A 17,313-nucleotide genomic window follows, 5' to 3' on the forward strand; every position below is an offset into this window, starting at 1 on the left:
TTAGTACTTTTATTATTAAACAAAAAATTAATAGTAGTCACCCCCGCCTAATCAGGGGAAGATTTAGAAGTGGGACAGTGAGGAATGAGGATGTTTATTTGAATCTTCTCGGCGAAAAATTGCACGGAGGTGCTTTTTTTTAGTGTAAAATTAAATAAATCAGATAGATGATGTTATATATGATAATCAATCTAAAATTTTCAAATACAAATTTAATACACACTGATGATGAGCATCTGCTTCTAAAAAATTACAAATACATAATGATAAATTGCACCCTCAATATGTAGGAATTTTTTTAAAAAACTATCAGTTTCCTCCATCATTTTTCTCCTTATCATCAGCATACTTTTGAAGATTTTCACCATGCAATTTGCCATACCTAAACTCATCAAAAATTTCAACTCCCATATTTATGTAAAAATCATATGACTTCTTATTCCAAACTGCTACTATTCCCTCTACTGAAACGAACCCATTGTTGGCAGCAATGGATGCAACTGTCCCAAACAACAATTTCCCCATTCCCAACTTTCTATAACTCTCTCTGAAGTAAAGACTCTCAAAATAAAATCCTGGCTTGTCATAAAAACACGAATAATTCGCGTAAAAGAAAGCATATCCCGCTATGTAAACATCACTCTTATCATCATATTTTGATCGGAACTCCTCAACTTGTCCTTCCACTACAGGGAATTTAAGGTCGAACGTTGTAAGGACGGGCTTGAACCCTTCGTCCGTGGTATTTTTAGGTACGTTAAAAGGGGTGGGAGAGACTTCAAGTAGAAGTACTGATGGCCCGTAGAAAAGTGGAAGAGGGTTTTCTTTAAAGAGCAAGTTCTCTAAAGAGGACTCGGTAGCTTTGTATAAATGAGTGTTGTTATGGTATGCATGGATTTGGTAAAATAATTGGTATATATGGTAAAGATCAGATTTTGTAGCGAGACGAAGTCTTGTGTATATCTTTCCGGTGATGGTAACGTCCTTGTTTTCCGATGATGTATCGGTAGTTATTGTTGCAGATAGTGATGAAGCCATGGTAATGAGGGCAAACTTGAAGAGCTAGGGAAATATTCAAAGGACTATGAAGAAGGTTTTGTAATTAATTGGATATTGTTTGAAAATATTTTTGGATATAATGGTTATTTATAGTGGAGTAGTGGTCTTTTTAATTATTTTATAAAACTTATTTAGTTAGTGGGGTTGGTGGAGGAAACTCAAGTGTGCATTCTAGTTATCATTAATTAGCGGCTGCTAATGACTACATATCCTAAAATATGATAATACTAATTATAATGCAGATACGTTAAGATATGATGATAAAAAGTTTGTGAGTAGGTGATGAAAGGGAAGTCTCAACTTTGGATGCTGTCCACTAAAGTATTTTTGTCTAACTATTCTGGATTTTTGTTTGTATAGAAAATATTTAGTACAACAACTATTACGCTTCATTTCAATCATTGAACAAATTAGGTTGGTTATATAACTATTTATATTCTTTATTTTTTATTAAAAAATAAAAAATTAATGACGGATAAATTTTATAGTGGAACAAAATAATTCGTCACAAATCCTATTTAGTGTGACATATTATATATCAAAAAGTTACATGTGATCGTCCTCCATTGGGGGTAACACCTAATTAAGGATTATTAGGATTGAGTGTAGCTTTTGATTGATGCCTTATCTTTGTAACATATAATAAATACTCCTAGCAACACTGTGTTGCCAATCTGTGTTTAAAATAGAATTACTAATTTCAATAAACTTTGCATAAATACGAAAGTAACTAAAGTTTTAATAAACCAGTAAGAACAGAAGAACAAAAATTAATTCAGAACAACTGAAATCTGTAAAACATACCAGAATCTGGAAAAAGACAGAACGGAAAAGATCAAGCCCACTGAATGCACAGTGTCCCCTTAAGGAAATTATTCCCCTCTAGTATCCGAGGTTTGATTTGGAATATGTTCTCCCAGGATAGAATGATCTCAATCACCAGTGTATTGATACCCAAAACTCTGGTGTCAGCGAACCACTCAACAGCAGTAAAGTACACGAAGAAACTTTGTGCAGAAGAAAAAGGAGAAATCAGAAAAATTCGTTAGGAAAAAAATCTGAAGAATCAATGTATTTATAGGCAAGAGGAATCTTAAAATTGATTCGATCTCACTATTGATTGTTTCTTTCCAATAAGTTGGCTCAGACGAAGACATAGTTGCTTTAAATGTTTGAGGCTCATTTTCAAGCAACAGTGCCACAAAATCTGGTCTGAAATAAGTGGGTTTTTGTTGGCGATTACTACGCCTAGGATCCTTACTAGATAGTGTATTTTCCATTGATTCTTCCCATGGTCGTTTAGGTCTTTCACCTGTTGACTCACATTCAGTTTTATACGAATAAATATGTTCAAAGAACTTAGTATTATTTGATTCAATTATCGTATTAACATGAATCTCAGGATTATCAAATTTGTGAATAAAAAACCGGCAAGCCTTACTGTTCACAACATATCCAATAAATACACAATCCACTATTTTGGGTCCAATTTTTACCCTCTTCGGTAAAGAAACTTCTACCTTGGCTAGACACCCTCACACTTTGAAATATTTCAAGTTGGGTTTCCTTCCTTTCCACAACTCATATGGAATTGATTGTGTTTTGCTACGGGGTACCCTATTGAGTATCTTATTAGTCGTAAGGATAGCTTCCCCCAAAGGTTTCGCGGTGAACCAGAACTGATTATCAAGGCATTCACCATTTCCTTTAATGTTCTGTTCTTCCGTTCCGCCAAACCATTTGACTGTGGTGTATAAGGTGCAATAGTTTGATGAATAATACCATATTCCAAACATATCTCTGCAAAATGAGATTTGTATTCTTCACCCTATCACTCCAAATCATTTTTATCTTTAAATTCAATTGATTCTCCACTTCATTTTGTATTGCTTAAATGCATCAATTGTTTCATCCTTACTATTAAGCAAATATACATAACAAAATCGAGTGCAATTATCAATAAAAATTATAAAATACTTTTTCCCACCACGAGATGGTGTAGACTTCATATCGCATATACCTGTGTGAATTAAGTCTAATGGTTTTGAATTTCTTTCAACAGACTTATAAGGATGTTTAACAAACTTATTTTCCACACAAAATTTGCATTTCGATTTATCGCATTTTAAATCAGGCAATACTTCTAAAGTACCCAATTTTCGCAAGGCTTTGTAATTTACATGTCCCAAACAGGCATCCCATAAATCATTTGACTCCAATAAGTAAACAAAAGCAGAATTCTTATTAATATTGTCAACAACCATTACATTCAGTTTGAAGAGGCCCTCAGTGAGGTAGCCCTTTCTTAGGAACATCTCATTCTTACTTATTACAACTTTGTCACTAACTAGGACACATTTAAACCCATTTTTAACGAGCAGTGCAACAGAAACTAAATTTTTTCTAATAGTAGGAACGTGCAGAACGTTGTTCAGAGTCAACACCTTGCCGGATGTCATCTTCAACATTACTTTCCTAGTTCCTGCAATCCTTGCTATTGATGTGTTCCCCATGAACAAATCTTCTTCGAACTCAGCAGGAGTATACGTTGCAAAGGCTTCTTTCACAGAGCAAATATGTCGAGTGGCACCTGAGTCGAGAAACCACTCCTTGGGATTTCCAACTAAGTTGCACTCTGAGATTATTGCACAAAGGTCATCTGCATCTTCCATCTCTTCCACGATGCTTGGTTGACTTTTGTCTTTGTCTTTGTCCTTTCTTGGAGCACGACAGTCAAAAGACTTGTGACCAGCCGTACTACAGTTGTAACAGTTGCCCTTGAATTTCTTCTTGGTCTGTTCTGATTTCTGTACCGTTGGACTTATTTCTCTTCTTGCCTTTGACATGAGCTTCTTCAACAATATTAACTCCAATTATTGTCGAACTCTTACAAGACTTCTTTTTAACGGTCTTGTTATCTTCCTCTATCTTGAGCCGAATCACAAAATCTTCAAGATTTATTTCCTTACGTTTGTGCTTTAGATAATTCTTGAAGTCGTTCCACGAAGGAGGTAACTTCTCGATCATTGAAGCCACTTGAAAAGCTTCATTTACTACCATATCTTCAGCAGTCAGATCATGGAAAATAAGTTGAAGTTCCTGCACTTGTGATCGAACAGTTTTACTATCTACCATTTTATAGTCTAAAATCTTTGCGACCACAAACTTTTTCACGCATATATCTTCTGTCTTATATTTATTCTCAAGTGCATCCCACAATTCTTTCGAAGTTGTCATTGCACTATAAACATTATATAAGTCATCCTCCAAAGCACTCAGAATGTAGCTCTTACATAGGAAGTCTGCTTGTTTCCATGCTTCAATAATCATGAATTTTTCTCTGTCTGGCAATTCAACAACAGGCACTAGAGTTTTTTCATTGGTAAATTTCTGCAGACCAAGAGTGGTAAGCCAGAAAAATATCTGTTGCTTCCATCCTTTGAAATTCGCACTAGAGAATTTTCCCGGTTTCTCTGTTGGTGGTACAACAGTTCGGGCTGGTGCAGCAACATCCACTGTAACATTGTTGTTTTCCATTTCTGATAAAGACAAATCGATACAGACTTAGTAAGCAATAACTTAAAATTGCAGACTCAAAGGAGTATAAAACCACGAAGGTTTTTGTCTCCACCAGAAACACAGATTAAAAAAAAATAATCTTAAGATTGTTGCCAGTCTGTATTTAAAACAGAATTACTAATTCCAATAAACTTTGCATAAACACGACGTAACCAAAGTTTTAATAAATCAGTAAGAACACAAATTAATTCAGAACAACTGAAATCTCTAAAACATACCAGAATCTAGAAAAAGACAGAACGGAAAAGATCAAGCCCACTGAATGCACAATGTCCCCTTAAAAAAAATTATTTCGCTTAGTATCCGAGGTTTGATTTGGAATATGTTCTCCCAGGATAGAATGATCTCAATCACCAGTGTATTGATACCCAAAACTCTGGTGTCAGCGAACCACTCAACAACAGTAAAGTACACGAAGAAACTTTGTGCAGAAGAAGAAGGAGAAATCAAAAAAATTTGTTAGGAAAAAATCTGAAGAATCAATGTATTTATAGGTAAGAGGAACTGGTTCGAGTCGGGTCGGTCAATTAACTGAATAATCGAAACGTTTCGGTTAAATAACTAATTAATTGAAACATTTTGGCCATTTAATTTAATTTAATTTAATTAAATAAATAATTAAAACAAACTTTGTCCAAAAATAATCTCATTTTCCAAAGCCGAAGCCGAGCGAGTGACGACGACGGCGCGAGGGGGGTCCCTCTTTCCAACCCTTTTAACAATTAATAGGAGTGTTTCTATATATAAACTCTTCTATTTTTCTTTCCACCACCGATGAGGGAGAAATGCCTTGTCACTAAAGCATAAGAGGATTTTTCAAGTTCCCAACTTTCCAAGTTCCTCTCTTTTCATCTTCCCTTCATTTCCCATTAACTCTTGCTACATACCGAACACACTGGACTCAACTCTCATCTACATCTTCGAAGTTTAAAAGCTTCTTCCGACTGTATAATCATCTAATTTAGTATTATTATCTCGCTTTTATTTATAAAACTTACGCTCTTCATTTCAAAAAGAATGAATTAGTTTGATTTGACACGGAGTTTAATAAAATAAACAAGACTTTCCAATCTTGTAGTTATAAATTAAAGTTATGTCAAATGTATCAAAATGTTATTTAATCTTGTAACCTTAAACATGTTACGTGAAAAATTGAAATTAAAATGTTGCCAAAAAAAGAAAAAGGGTCAATTTTTTTTAAACAGACTAAAAAGAAAAGTAATAACCAAATCTTACGAATTAAACTAAGACGATGTGTTATCTTGACCACATATAAATTCAATCGCACTGAGTTTTCGATCATCAATAGTGTATAGTGGGTGTACTCCACTATCTAAATTGAGACTAAAGAGTTTCACCAACTCCTTTTTGACTTTTTATTTGAGCTTGAAAATGCTTTAAGAAAACAAAAACAATAGGAACAGGCAAAATATGACTTTTTGTTTGAGCTTGAAAATGCTTTAAGGAAACAAAAACAATAGGGCCATGCAAAATATGAAAATATCGTACAACTAGTAACTTCTACGAAGAAACCGATAATTCTTCCAAAATTAAATATGTTGAGGCATGAAAGCCAAATGAAGTCGTCAAAATTGACAATATAATGTTTACCAAGATGCATGAAATCTCAATAAGAACAATATATGTATGAGAAACCCTTATTTATAATATGTCTAAAAATATTTTTATATGGTCCACTAAATTATGAGTTAGCCACCAACGGCAAAGAAATTAAAAGTGAATTTTCTTCTTCCTGGTGATAGTTTTTACAATGAATTATGAGACACAATTAACGAAACATGTGTGAGGCTCACCTATGTTTGATAAGTGGTGTTGTGGTCCATAAATAAGGCCTAACCCATCGGTGGCCTTGGCACGAAGTTTCACTTAGGCACCTCAAGTGGGCGATGTTCATTTTAGAGACCTCATGTAGGGTCTCGCTGTGTCATTTTGACACTTTTTGCTGACTAAGCATAGTATGTGCGCTACACGAATTTTGAGCGCTTCATAGACTTTTTTTGTAAATATTCTGAATTTTTTTGTAAATATTTTCTTCTCCTTCTTCTTCCTTGCTTTCTCCCTTCCATCTTCCCCACCTTCTACCATCCTCCATCACCACACAACTTTTTAAAAAGATTCTACAATATTTTACTAGGTTACACTCTTTGATTCTTCCATCTTCTTTGAAAATCGAATTTGCATCTTGATTCATATTCAAAAACAAAATCGATTTCAAGGGAACAAAAAAAGAAATCAACTTCTTTCAATGGAAAAACTGATTTACATTCTTACCTTCTCCATTGAAAATTAAATTGATTTCAAGGAATAAAAAAGAAATAAAGAACAACCTCCAATGAAAAAAAAAGAAATTTATTTTACATATCCTTCATTGTAAATCCCAATCGTAGTAGCACAACAAATCATCTTCTTTTAAATGTCATATAAAAACTTTTCAATTTGGTATGATTTCTCTTATTCTCCAAAATGTATTTTACTTTGTAAACTAACCTATGTTCTTGCCTTTTTGATGGAGAAGAACAGATGAAGGGGAAGGAGGTGCAAGAAGAAGAAGAAAAGAGGTGGGGGCATGGGGTTTGAGATCTGGAAGAAAGAAAAAAAGAAAGTAAAATTGAGATTTTTAAAAATAAAATAAAATTTCCACGTGTCACATACCAATTCGTTTATTTTTCCACATAAGAGGCGTCTGGATGTACGCACTTAAAATGCGGTTTTGAAAATATAAAAAGTGTCAAAATGACACAATGAAGTTTGACATGAGGTGCTTAAATTGAACAAAGCCTAGTTAAAGTGTCCAAGTGAAAGTTGGTGCCAAGTTTAGGGGGTCACCAATGGGTTAGCCCCCATAAATAATTTTGCTTTCCAATTTTTTTTTTCCTTTCATCATTTCTACTTTATTAGTACTATTCTTTTCCACATTTCTCCCTTTTATATTTATCTTCTAAAAAAAGTGTCAAATTCTTCTCAAAGCAACATGCTATTGACAAAATAATGGAGAATTTTTTTTTCCTTGGGATCATTTTTAAATCTCTTTATAATAATTTTTCTTTTATCTCATTATAAGTTACTTCTCTATTCTTATTAATTATTTAAATATTTGTATTTTATTTATATTTTAGTAATTACTATTATAAAGAGATAAAAAAAAAAGAGATATTTATCAATTTCTTAATAATGAGATAAAAGAAAAACTATTTTTTTAATCAAAAGAAAAACTATTATATATAAAGAGATAAGAAAAATGGTTTCAAAGAAAAAATATCTCTCCATTATATTGAAATTTCCTTCGTTTATAAACTTTTATACCTATATATACTAGATATGGGACCCCGTGCTAGCGCGGGGCCCAATATATGTTACTGTTTTTGTTTCAATTTATGTGGTACATATGAAATTTGAAGTTAATCAATTTTTTAGTATGTTTTTATATATTTTAATTTGCTAATTATTTTTATTTAGAGTATGTTTTACGTAAATATATTATAAATCACAATAATTAACAAGTTAATATAAAAAGAAACTTATAAAAAATTCATTGACTTTTGAAATTTCATTTGTATCACATAAATCAGGACAAAGCGAGTAATATATATGAAAATTATATAAAACGTACTATAACTCACAATAATTAGCAACTTAAAATATCTATATTTCTCCCAATTTATGTGGTATAGATGAAATTTTAAAAGTTAAAATTTTATTTTTATATGTTTTCAAATATTTTAAGCTATATTATATTATGATTTATAATACTTTTTACATAAAAAATTTATTTATATAAAGTATAAAATAAAAAAATTTAAAAATGAAAACATAAATGTCAGCACGAGTCCAATCTATGTTAATTTCTATGTTTTAATTATTGTAATACCGGTTGAATTTGGAGAGCCAACTAAATTTTTTTAAAGGATTTTTTTTATAAATTTTAAGTTGTTAATTATTATAATTTATAATATTTTATTTATTTTAAACCAATATATGTTTCTCTCTGTCTCAATTACATGACACATATGAAATTTGGAGAGTCAACTAAAATTTTAAAATATGTTAAGTTGTTAATTATTATACCTTATAGTACTATTACGTCATTTTCAAATAAAATATGTAATTTTTTCATTTCAATTTATGTGTCATTGATATAATTACATATATTAAGTAATAAAGAATTAATGTCTAAATTATGTGACACCTATGAATTTTGGAGTGTAAATCAAATTAGTTATATGATTTTTAAAAAATAAAGCGGTTAATTATTACAATTTATAATACTTTTTATATATTTTTTAAATGATATATATATATATATATATATATATATATATATATATATATATATGATATTGATATTAGTATTATAATAAATTAAATTTTATTATTTTTAAATTTATGATCTCAATTGTCCGCCTATGCCACATTATAAAATGTTCCAAAGTAGATATCAGATTTACAAAAATGTCGATGCCAGCTAAAGTAATAAAATAACATCTAAGGGAATGAACCTATATATATATATAAAGCTGAATATAGACAATATGATGTGGCACCTCTCTATGGCCAACATTTCTATTCATTTTTTTCTCCTTTTTTTGACATTTTATCTTTGTTTTGTATTTTTTATTTGTATTGTAAAAAAAAAAACTGAAAGTATTTATGTCATACCTAATTAATTATGCCCTTTATAACATCCATTACACTAATATAGATTTAAATAAATGGGAATGGAAGATGAAAAGATAAAAACTATTCATTTTTCATAACTATTTATAATTATTTAGCCTATAAAATAAAATAAAAATAGTTGAGCATTTGTAACAAATAAGAACAAATTTCTTCACTTTGACTCTTCTTCTTCTGACGATGATGATGAATATATGGTATCAACTTATCGCTAAGATGTCCATCAAATTTCTAGGTCATGTGACTTTTTTAACAAAAGAGAAAGAGAGAATATCTCATGATTCTTGTGAAGACATTAATGTAAAGAAAGAAATCATGTAACAAAGTTTCTCCTCAAAATAAAAGACTTTTTGAAAAAATATTTATTCCTCCTACAAGGAGAAAAAATTCATTGTGGTTGAGAAATTTATAAGAAGGCAGATTAGTGTTTCAAAGGGTAAGAAAAATCATTTGGAGAAAAAATCATTCTATTTATGGAATTCTTATCAAATTAGGAGGAGAACAAGCAAAAATTTATTTTGTGATTTGAAAAGAGAGAAAATTAGATATTATTTCTTTCAACCTCATTATTCTTTTATTTTGCGTTGATTTTTTGTATCTTTTTAAAGTTTTTTTTTCTTATTTATCTTTAACTAAAGTTTATATATATTTTCTCAAAAAAAAATTTAAAAAAGATGATCATATTTAGTTCCTTTCCTCATCAATGCTATTAATCTCATAATTAGTGTTATTTATATTATTTTCTTAATTAATTTTTTTTCTTTATTTAATTATTTATTTGAAGAAATTAGTTATTATAACTTTATAAGAATTACACATGTATTTTTACATAATTGATTTGTCATTTTTAAATTTTTTGGATCATTCTTCATCTTAAAGTTTCTATCTATATGTAACAGTAAAGCTAAAATAGAAAATGTGGGGTGACACCTTCTTAGCAATAAATATTTATTTATTCTTATCAATGTTTCTGACATTTTTTGTTATTTTTTCCTTCAAATAATTGTTGCCTCGATTTTTAGTTTTAGTTTTATTTTTTTTAGCATTTTCTAATTTTAAAAGACTGAAAAATTCATATTGAAAATTTATAAAATATAAAAAATGATTTATTTAACTCCTATCATCATCAATATTATTATTAATTTCTTTTACTTCTTTCCTTTATCTTCATTTCATCATTAATGTAATTTATATCATTTTCTTAGATATATATATATATTATTATTATTATTTTTCGTGAGATTTCTTAGAAGTTAGGATTACTATTTATTTAATTTAAAAAAAAATTGAATTCTTTTGTCATACTAAATACAACATGTTTGTTTTACATTCAATATATTAATCAATATGTTGTACGAATGAAAAGAAAATTATCATTTCACAAAAACAAAGGTTAAAATATAATTTATTATGATTAAGGAAAGATAAAAATATTATTCCAATATCCATAACCATATTTAATACATTAAAAATTAATTGAAAAGCTGTAAATGGAAAAGGAATCACCATTTAAGGAATCATTATTTTTAAATTTTTGGATCATTTCTTCTTCTAAAAGTTTCTATCCATATGTAACAATAAAGTTAAAATAGAAAATGTAGTGACACCATTTTTAGTAATAGATACTTATTTATTCTTATCAATTTTTTCTGACAATTTTGATTATATTTTTCTTTAAAATAATTATTGCCTTGATTTTTATTTTTATTTTTAACATTTATTTTAAATTTTAAAAGATTGGAATTTTATGTTAAAAATTTAAATAATAGAAAAAATGATTTACTTAACTTTTATCATCATCAATACTACTACTTTATTTGACGTTTTTTCTAAATCTTCATCTCATCATTAATGTTATTTATATAATTTTGTTAAATCACTTACTTTTTCTTTTTTAACTCTTTTATATATATATATATATAAAAGTTGGATATGTAAATGATGATGTGACATTTCTTAGAAGCTAAGATTACTATTTATCTAATTTCTCAAATTTTTGAGTTCTTTTATCATACTAAATACAATATGTTTTATTATAATTACATTCAATATAGTAAACAATATGTTCTAGGAATTAAAACAAAATTATCATTTCAGAAAAATAAATGTTAAATTATAATTGTATTATGATTCAGGAAAGATAAAGATATTATTTCAATATCCCATAACCGCATTCAATACATTAGAAATTAATTGGATATAACTGTAAATGGAAAATGAATCACCATTTAAGGAAAATAAATGTTTGCAATACCATAATAATTAAGGAGAGAGTAAGATATTATTTTAATATCCTAATTCAGAACTTTTAATCTACTACTCAATTAAAAAGAAAATGCATTTAATAACATTAAAAAGTTATTAGTTTAATATTTTTTTCTCATTCTACTAATTCAATTCACTCAAACTTAATTTTAAAGATAAAACAACAGCTCCATTTTAATTGTTATCAATGTATTTCAAAAAATTATCATGAAAAGGCTTTTCTTGCACCTTATTTTAATTTTCATATACTATTATTATTTTTTCTGTCATTTTTCAATGATTTTTTATTTTGATTTAAAATTTAATGTTTATTCTTAAAACTCTGATGGTACAAATTAAGGTGGAGTAGAATATAATAAATGATGATTCTTCTACTAAATAAGAAGATATAACAAAATTGAAAGGGTGAAGTTTTTTTTTCAAAAAAATAGATAGGAAATTCTATTAAGGTATTATTACGTCATTATTCAATATATTTTTAATATAAATTTCATTTGTTGATGCATTTGTTTAGTACTCTCTCTGTCCCTAATTACTTGTTCACTTTTCCTTTTATAGTTGTCCCTAATTACTTGTCCATTTCATCTACTTCATAATTAATAGGGGTAAAATGATAAACTCACTATGTGATTAATTGATTTCTTAATAAATGTGTCAATTTAAAAGTGGACAAGTAATTAGGGACAGAGGGAGTATTACAGTGTTATTTCACATTACGAGATATTTCTTAGACATTTAAGGAGAATGGTACACCGAAATATATATTATATATTAAAGGATCAACTTCATGCAATGGAAGAATTTGTTATTAGCAAATATATTTTAACTTATTTGATAAAAAATATATTCTTCCTTATTTAATAGATGTAAAATTTGAAAAGCTTTATTTTTTTCACAATCTTCATAATACTAAAACAAACAATAATATTACGATTAAACAACAGAGTAAATATAAAATTAATCAAAAATATTTAATTTTTAAGGATCGCGCGAAGTGCGACCAAATTCTCTAGTTTAAAACAAAAAGGTAAAATTTAAATGGGTCTGCAATAGAATTCATAGAAATCCAACTTGAAAAATTATGTTAAAAATGGAAAATAAAAAGTGAAATAAATTTAATTGAGAGTTATCCTTCGTTTGTCCCATTTTATGTGACACTTTTTATTTCTCGAGAATCAAATAGTTTAAGTTTGATCGTAAATTTGCGTATGGTATCTTCAATTTTTTTTAAATGAAATTTATATATTTGTAAACTACGTAAAAATCAAAATATTATAATTCATAATAATTAATAATTCAAAATATTTTAAAGATCTATGAAAAATTTAAGATCAAAGAGAAACTAAAGAGAGTAAAATAGGAGAATGGAAAGTAGAAAAAAAGGGAAAAATGAATATATAGAGAGAGAAACTGAGGAAAAAAAGTAAGAAAAGTAATTATTCATGTGGGTTGTTGTATATGTAGAAAGACACGTGTACAATTAATGAGCGACAATGAATTTTATAGTACAATTTGAAATGCTTTGTGTACAACTTTGTAGTGCCATGTTCGTCCTCTAAAGTCTCACTTCTAATAAGGAGTAATAATATATATATATATTAGTTTTATATGTTTTGTAACGTTAACTTTTTTTGTGATATTTAAATTATCAGAAAAAATAAAAGTCAATTTAAACTTTGTTGTTTTTTTAATTATCTTAGTATTAATAAATTAAAAATGCTAAAAGAGGAAAAACGTTTAGAAAGAAAAAATAATTATGAGACCACCACAAAATTTTTCAAGAATGGCTTTAGCAAGATGTTGATGGAGTCCACTCTGTCGTGTTTGTGAAGCTGCGTACTGTCTTTCGTTGCAAAACAATATAGCACACCATAAATTATAAATTAAAAAAACAAGATATATAAAATGCACATTTGAGTTGATCTCCACCAACCAAATAATCATCATTCTTCACATTTGTATTTGAAAATTTTAAATTGATTATTACATTAAAATATTATCTATGATTCATTTAATTTTATGTGGCACAATTATTATTTGGGAAATCGCCAAAGAAAGAGTTATAGTATATTTTGTTAAAACCTATTGAAAATTTGTTAGGAATATTGATGGGGTAATTCACACAAATGTCTCTATTTTGTGGTGATGTTTATTTTTTGTCTTTTCAGATTTGTTGTACGTTTCTAATTTTTATTATATTTTTCAACAATTTAAATAATAAATAAATGATTTAATGTATCTCTTAACACTCAATAATTATATATCAAGTGAAATTCACAAGTGAAATCCGTAGAGGATAGAATATACATAGATCTTATCATTATTTCGTGGAGATAGAGATACCGTTTTTAAATATTGTAACACTCAAATAACAAATATTATTTTTGTAGTATAAGTTTGTGTGTTCATATTATTGGTGTCAAATGATGAGTCTCTTTCTTATCTTACACGCATAAGTTAATATTGTAAAATACATATCAATTTATGTCATACTGAGAGGGTAATTTATGACATAAAAATTGTCACAATCCAAACCGAGTCATGAGTATCACTCACACTTAGCCTTTTAAGTAGGCGAATCAATAAATTCAACCCCAACTTATATTTATCATTCAACTTACAAAATACTAACCATAATGCGGAAGCTTAAATCTTATTAGTGTAAGAAACATAAATCCATTAAAGTCTACTATGTCATTCCCAAAACCTAAAAGTCATTACATCAAGAATATCTAATCTTCAAATACTAAGTCTAAGAGTATTAAAGACACCAAAATAAATGAATAAAATAGTTTATGCCCGAAAACTAAGGACATCATGCCATGACCAAGAGAATCTAACACGAGCTTGAATGAATAGCTCACTCTGAACCTGATATGTTGGAGACTGGCTAGAGCTGAGGGCAAGTCGAAGTCGTTGGTACGCCACTGCACTCCACAAAAGAAAAACACTAAGGCTCAGTACAGGACAACATGTACTGAGTAGATATCATCGGCCGACTCAAAATAGTACTCCCTCTGTTTCAAAAAAAGAATGACCCTATTTCCTTTTTAGTCTGTTTCAAAAAGAATGACCCCTTTCCTTTTTTGGCAGTACTTTAACTTCAACTTTCCACGTGGCATGTTTAAGGCCACAAGATTAAAAGGCATTTTGATACATTTGACAGAACTTTAATTTAGAGCCACAAGATTAAAAGGTCTTCTTTCTTTTCTTAAACTTCGTTCCAAGTCAAACTAGGTCATCCTTTTTTAAACAGAGGGAGTAACTAATATGCATAAAGTAATAGTGTAAAATCAACTATAGCACTTAGCAGGTGATAAACAATAAACAACATGAACAAGTGACAACTGAAGCAAGTACGTAATCAATCACAATATCAAGCGCACACACGAGGACTCATGCCTCCACACCACACTTGTTTGGGAAATGGGTTCTTTGAGATTGAGTACATTCAGTTAACTTAATATGTTTTTCTCTTTAATGTTACCGTGTCAGAACGTGACACCCTGATCCAATAATATTTTGTCAGAACGTGACACTCCGATCCAATAATACCGTGTCGGAACGTGACACCCCGATCCAATAATATCGTGTCGGAACGTGACACCCCGATCCAATAATACCGTGTGGGAACGTGACACCCTGATCCCATAATACCATGCTTGAACGTGGCACCCGATCCAATAATATCGTTAATTTACCATTTATTATCAACAGTTTTCACTTCATTAACAATAGTTCATCAATCCTTCTTTATTCAAGGCATCACTTCGATAGAGAGGGTTCAAGATTATAATTTCACGGTCTCAGGATTTCAGACCAATCACAAACCACACAACCACACAATCTGGTACATAGAGAACTTCACAATATCACTCAATGCATATCAATCACTATTAAGAGTCTATCTATCAAATAAAATAAACCATAACCTACCTCCACCGGAGAAAGTCAAGCAAGCTACTTCTCCAATGCTTTTCCTTTCCTCAATGCTTCCGAACCTTTCCAATCTATCATTTATATATGCATAATTTGTAAGTTAACGAGTCTATAAACACTCATATTATTCTATGTCTAGCCTAGACCCAAAAACTCTCCTAATTTTATAATCAATTTCCTAAAGTTCATCGTTTGTCATCTATATCCTTCTACTCACGACTTTGCCAATTGAACACTTAAAGTTATTAAAACACATTATTTTAAACCCTTTTGACCGTTGACTAAGCTTATGTGGTTTTTTTTGCTGAATCAGATCAAGAGAGTGGTTACACACATTTAAAAGCAAGTGAAGACAACTATTTAATTTTTTTAAAAAAAGAATTAAAACAAAAATATAACAATTTTAAAAAAAAAAACTTTTCCCAATATGATGTACGTTTCTTCTTCTTCCTCCTCATAATTTCACCCAACCCCACCATCACCACACACACATCTTCTTCACTTCAATCTCTTCAAATACTCTTACCCACAATTTTTCCTCTTTCTCTTCTCATATGCTACCAATCATTTGAGAGTTCTATAATGATCGGAAAAAAGATATTTAATTAGATTTGGGTAAAAGAGAGGGGAAAAAAGAGGTTCTAAATTGTGAAATAGATGTGGATTTAAGATGGATTTTTGAAAGACATGTTTGAGATTATTTCTAAATGTAAGGCAATTTTATTGAGAGCATTTTTGAAGAGTTTTCTATAATGACCCATTTTTTGTCTGCTTCTCTTCTTTCTCTCATCCTCCATTTGAATCACTTTATTTCTCACCACCATTAAAATAACAAAATTTATAATCAAAAGCATAGCAAAGCTTTGCTTATATCTAATTCCTTTTCAACGTAAAAAAAATCACTAGGAAAGAAAAAAAATGAATGATTAGTAGCACAATAGATGAAAAATATGGGAAGAGGGAAAAAATGGAAAGAAATTAAGAAAGAAAGGATTTTGGAGATTGGTTTGAGATTTCTTAAAAAAAAATATTATTTGTAATTAAAAAAATGATGTGACAATATATTTATGATGTGGATAGTGAGGTGTTATCCACATCAATGCGATTGGGAGACACACATGATCAGAGGGATTTAAAATACTGTGTTTTAATAACTTTAAGTGTTCAATTGACAATATCGTGAGTAGAAGGGTCCAGGTGACAAACAGAACCAAGTACAAGGGTCTCCCAGGTTATTCCGCCTAACTTTAATCCCAAACTTTCCAATCAAAAATCACGTGAATGCAAAAATAATTTGCAACTTAACTCTATCAATTAATGTATACATATATGCTCGTAATCCTCAATTTCAGTGTCACCTATTATTTAATGATAATCTCTCCTCCACTAATTAATAACAATTTTTACGGATTATCATATCCTTTTCTATTGGCACTGGCAGTTCAATTATATACTACCTTATCTACCGATCATCTCTAAATGTTTTTTTTATCTTTCTCCGTTAGCATCTAACAATGACAATTCAATTATGTACAAATTTCTCCTGCAATTCACTGAAAAACTTAATAATCAATAATCACCACACATTGTTTTAGTACTTCACAAGAAGTTAATTAAATAATGGGACAGGGAGACAAATTTGTCTCCACTAACCAACCAGCAATACGCTATCCCCTTAACTTGCACCTTTCAACCTTTTGATCCTTTTCCACTCCTTATTCCATCAATTTTTTATTCCTTTGCAACCAACATTAATAATTAAACCAATTTTACACC

At 29.3% G+C, this 17,313-nt stretch overlaps 1 protein-coding gene across 1 annotated transcript; it reads right to left on the reverse strand.

Moving 5' to 3' along the window:
* Positions 1–307: 307 nt before the first annotated feature.
* On the reverse strand, positions 308–1,066 carry LOC125826122 (tyramine N-feruloyltransferase 4/11-like). Its single transcript, XM_049505425.1, has one exon. The coding sequence runs from the start codon at positions 1,036–1,038 to the stop codon at positions 310–312; it is 729 nt and encodes a 242-aa protein (XP_049361382.1). The 5' UTR covers positions 1,039–1,066; the 3' UTR covers positions 308–309.
* Between the last annotated feature and the right edge of the window lie 16,247 nt (positions 1,067–17,313).

This window comes from Solanum verrucosum, unplaced genomic scaffold, assembly GCF_900185275.1.
Source record: "Solanum verrucosum unplaced genomic scaffold, falcon-dt-bn FXZP01000060.1, whole genome shotgun sequence".
Taxonomy (NCBI): Eukaryota; Viridiplantae; Streptophyta; class Magnoliopsida; order Solanales; family Solanaceae; genus Solanum; species Solanum verrucosum.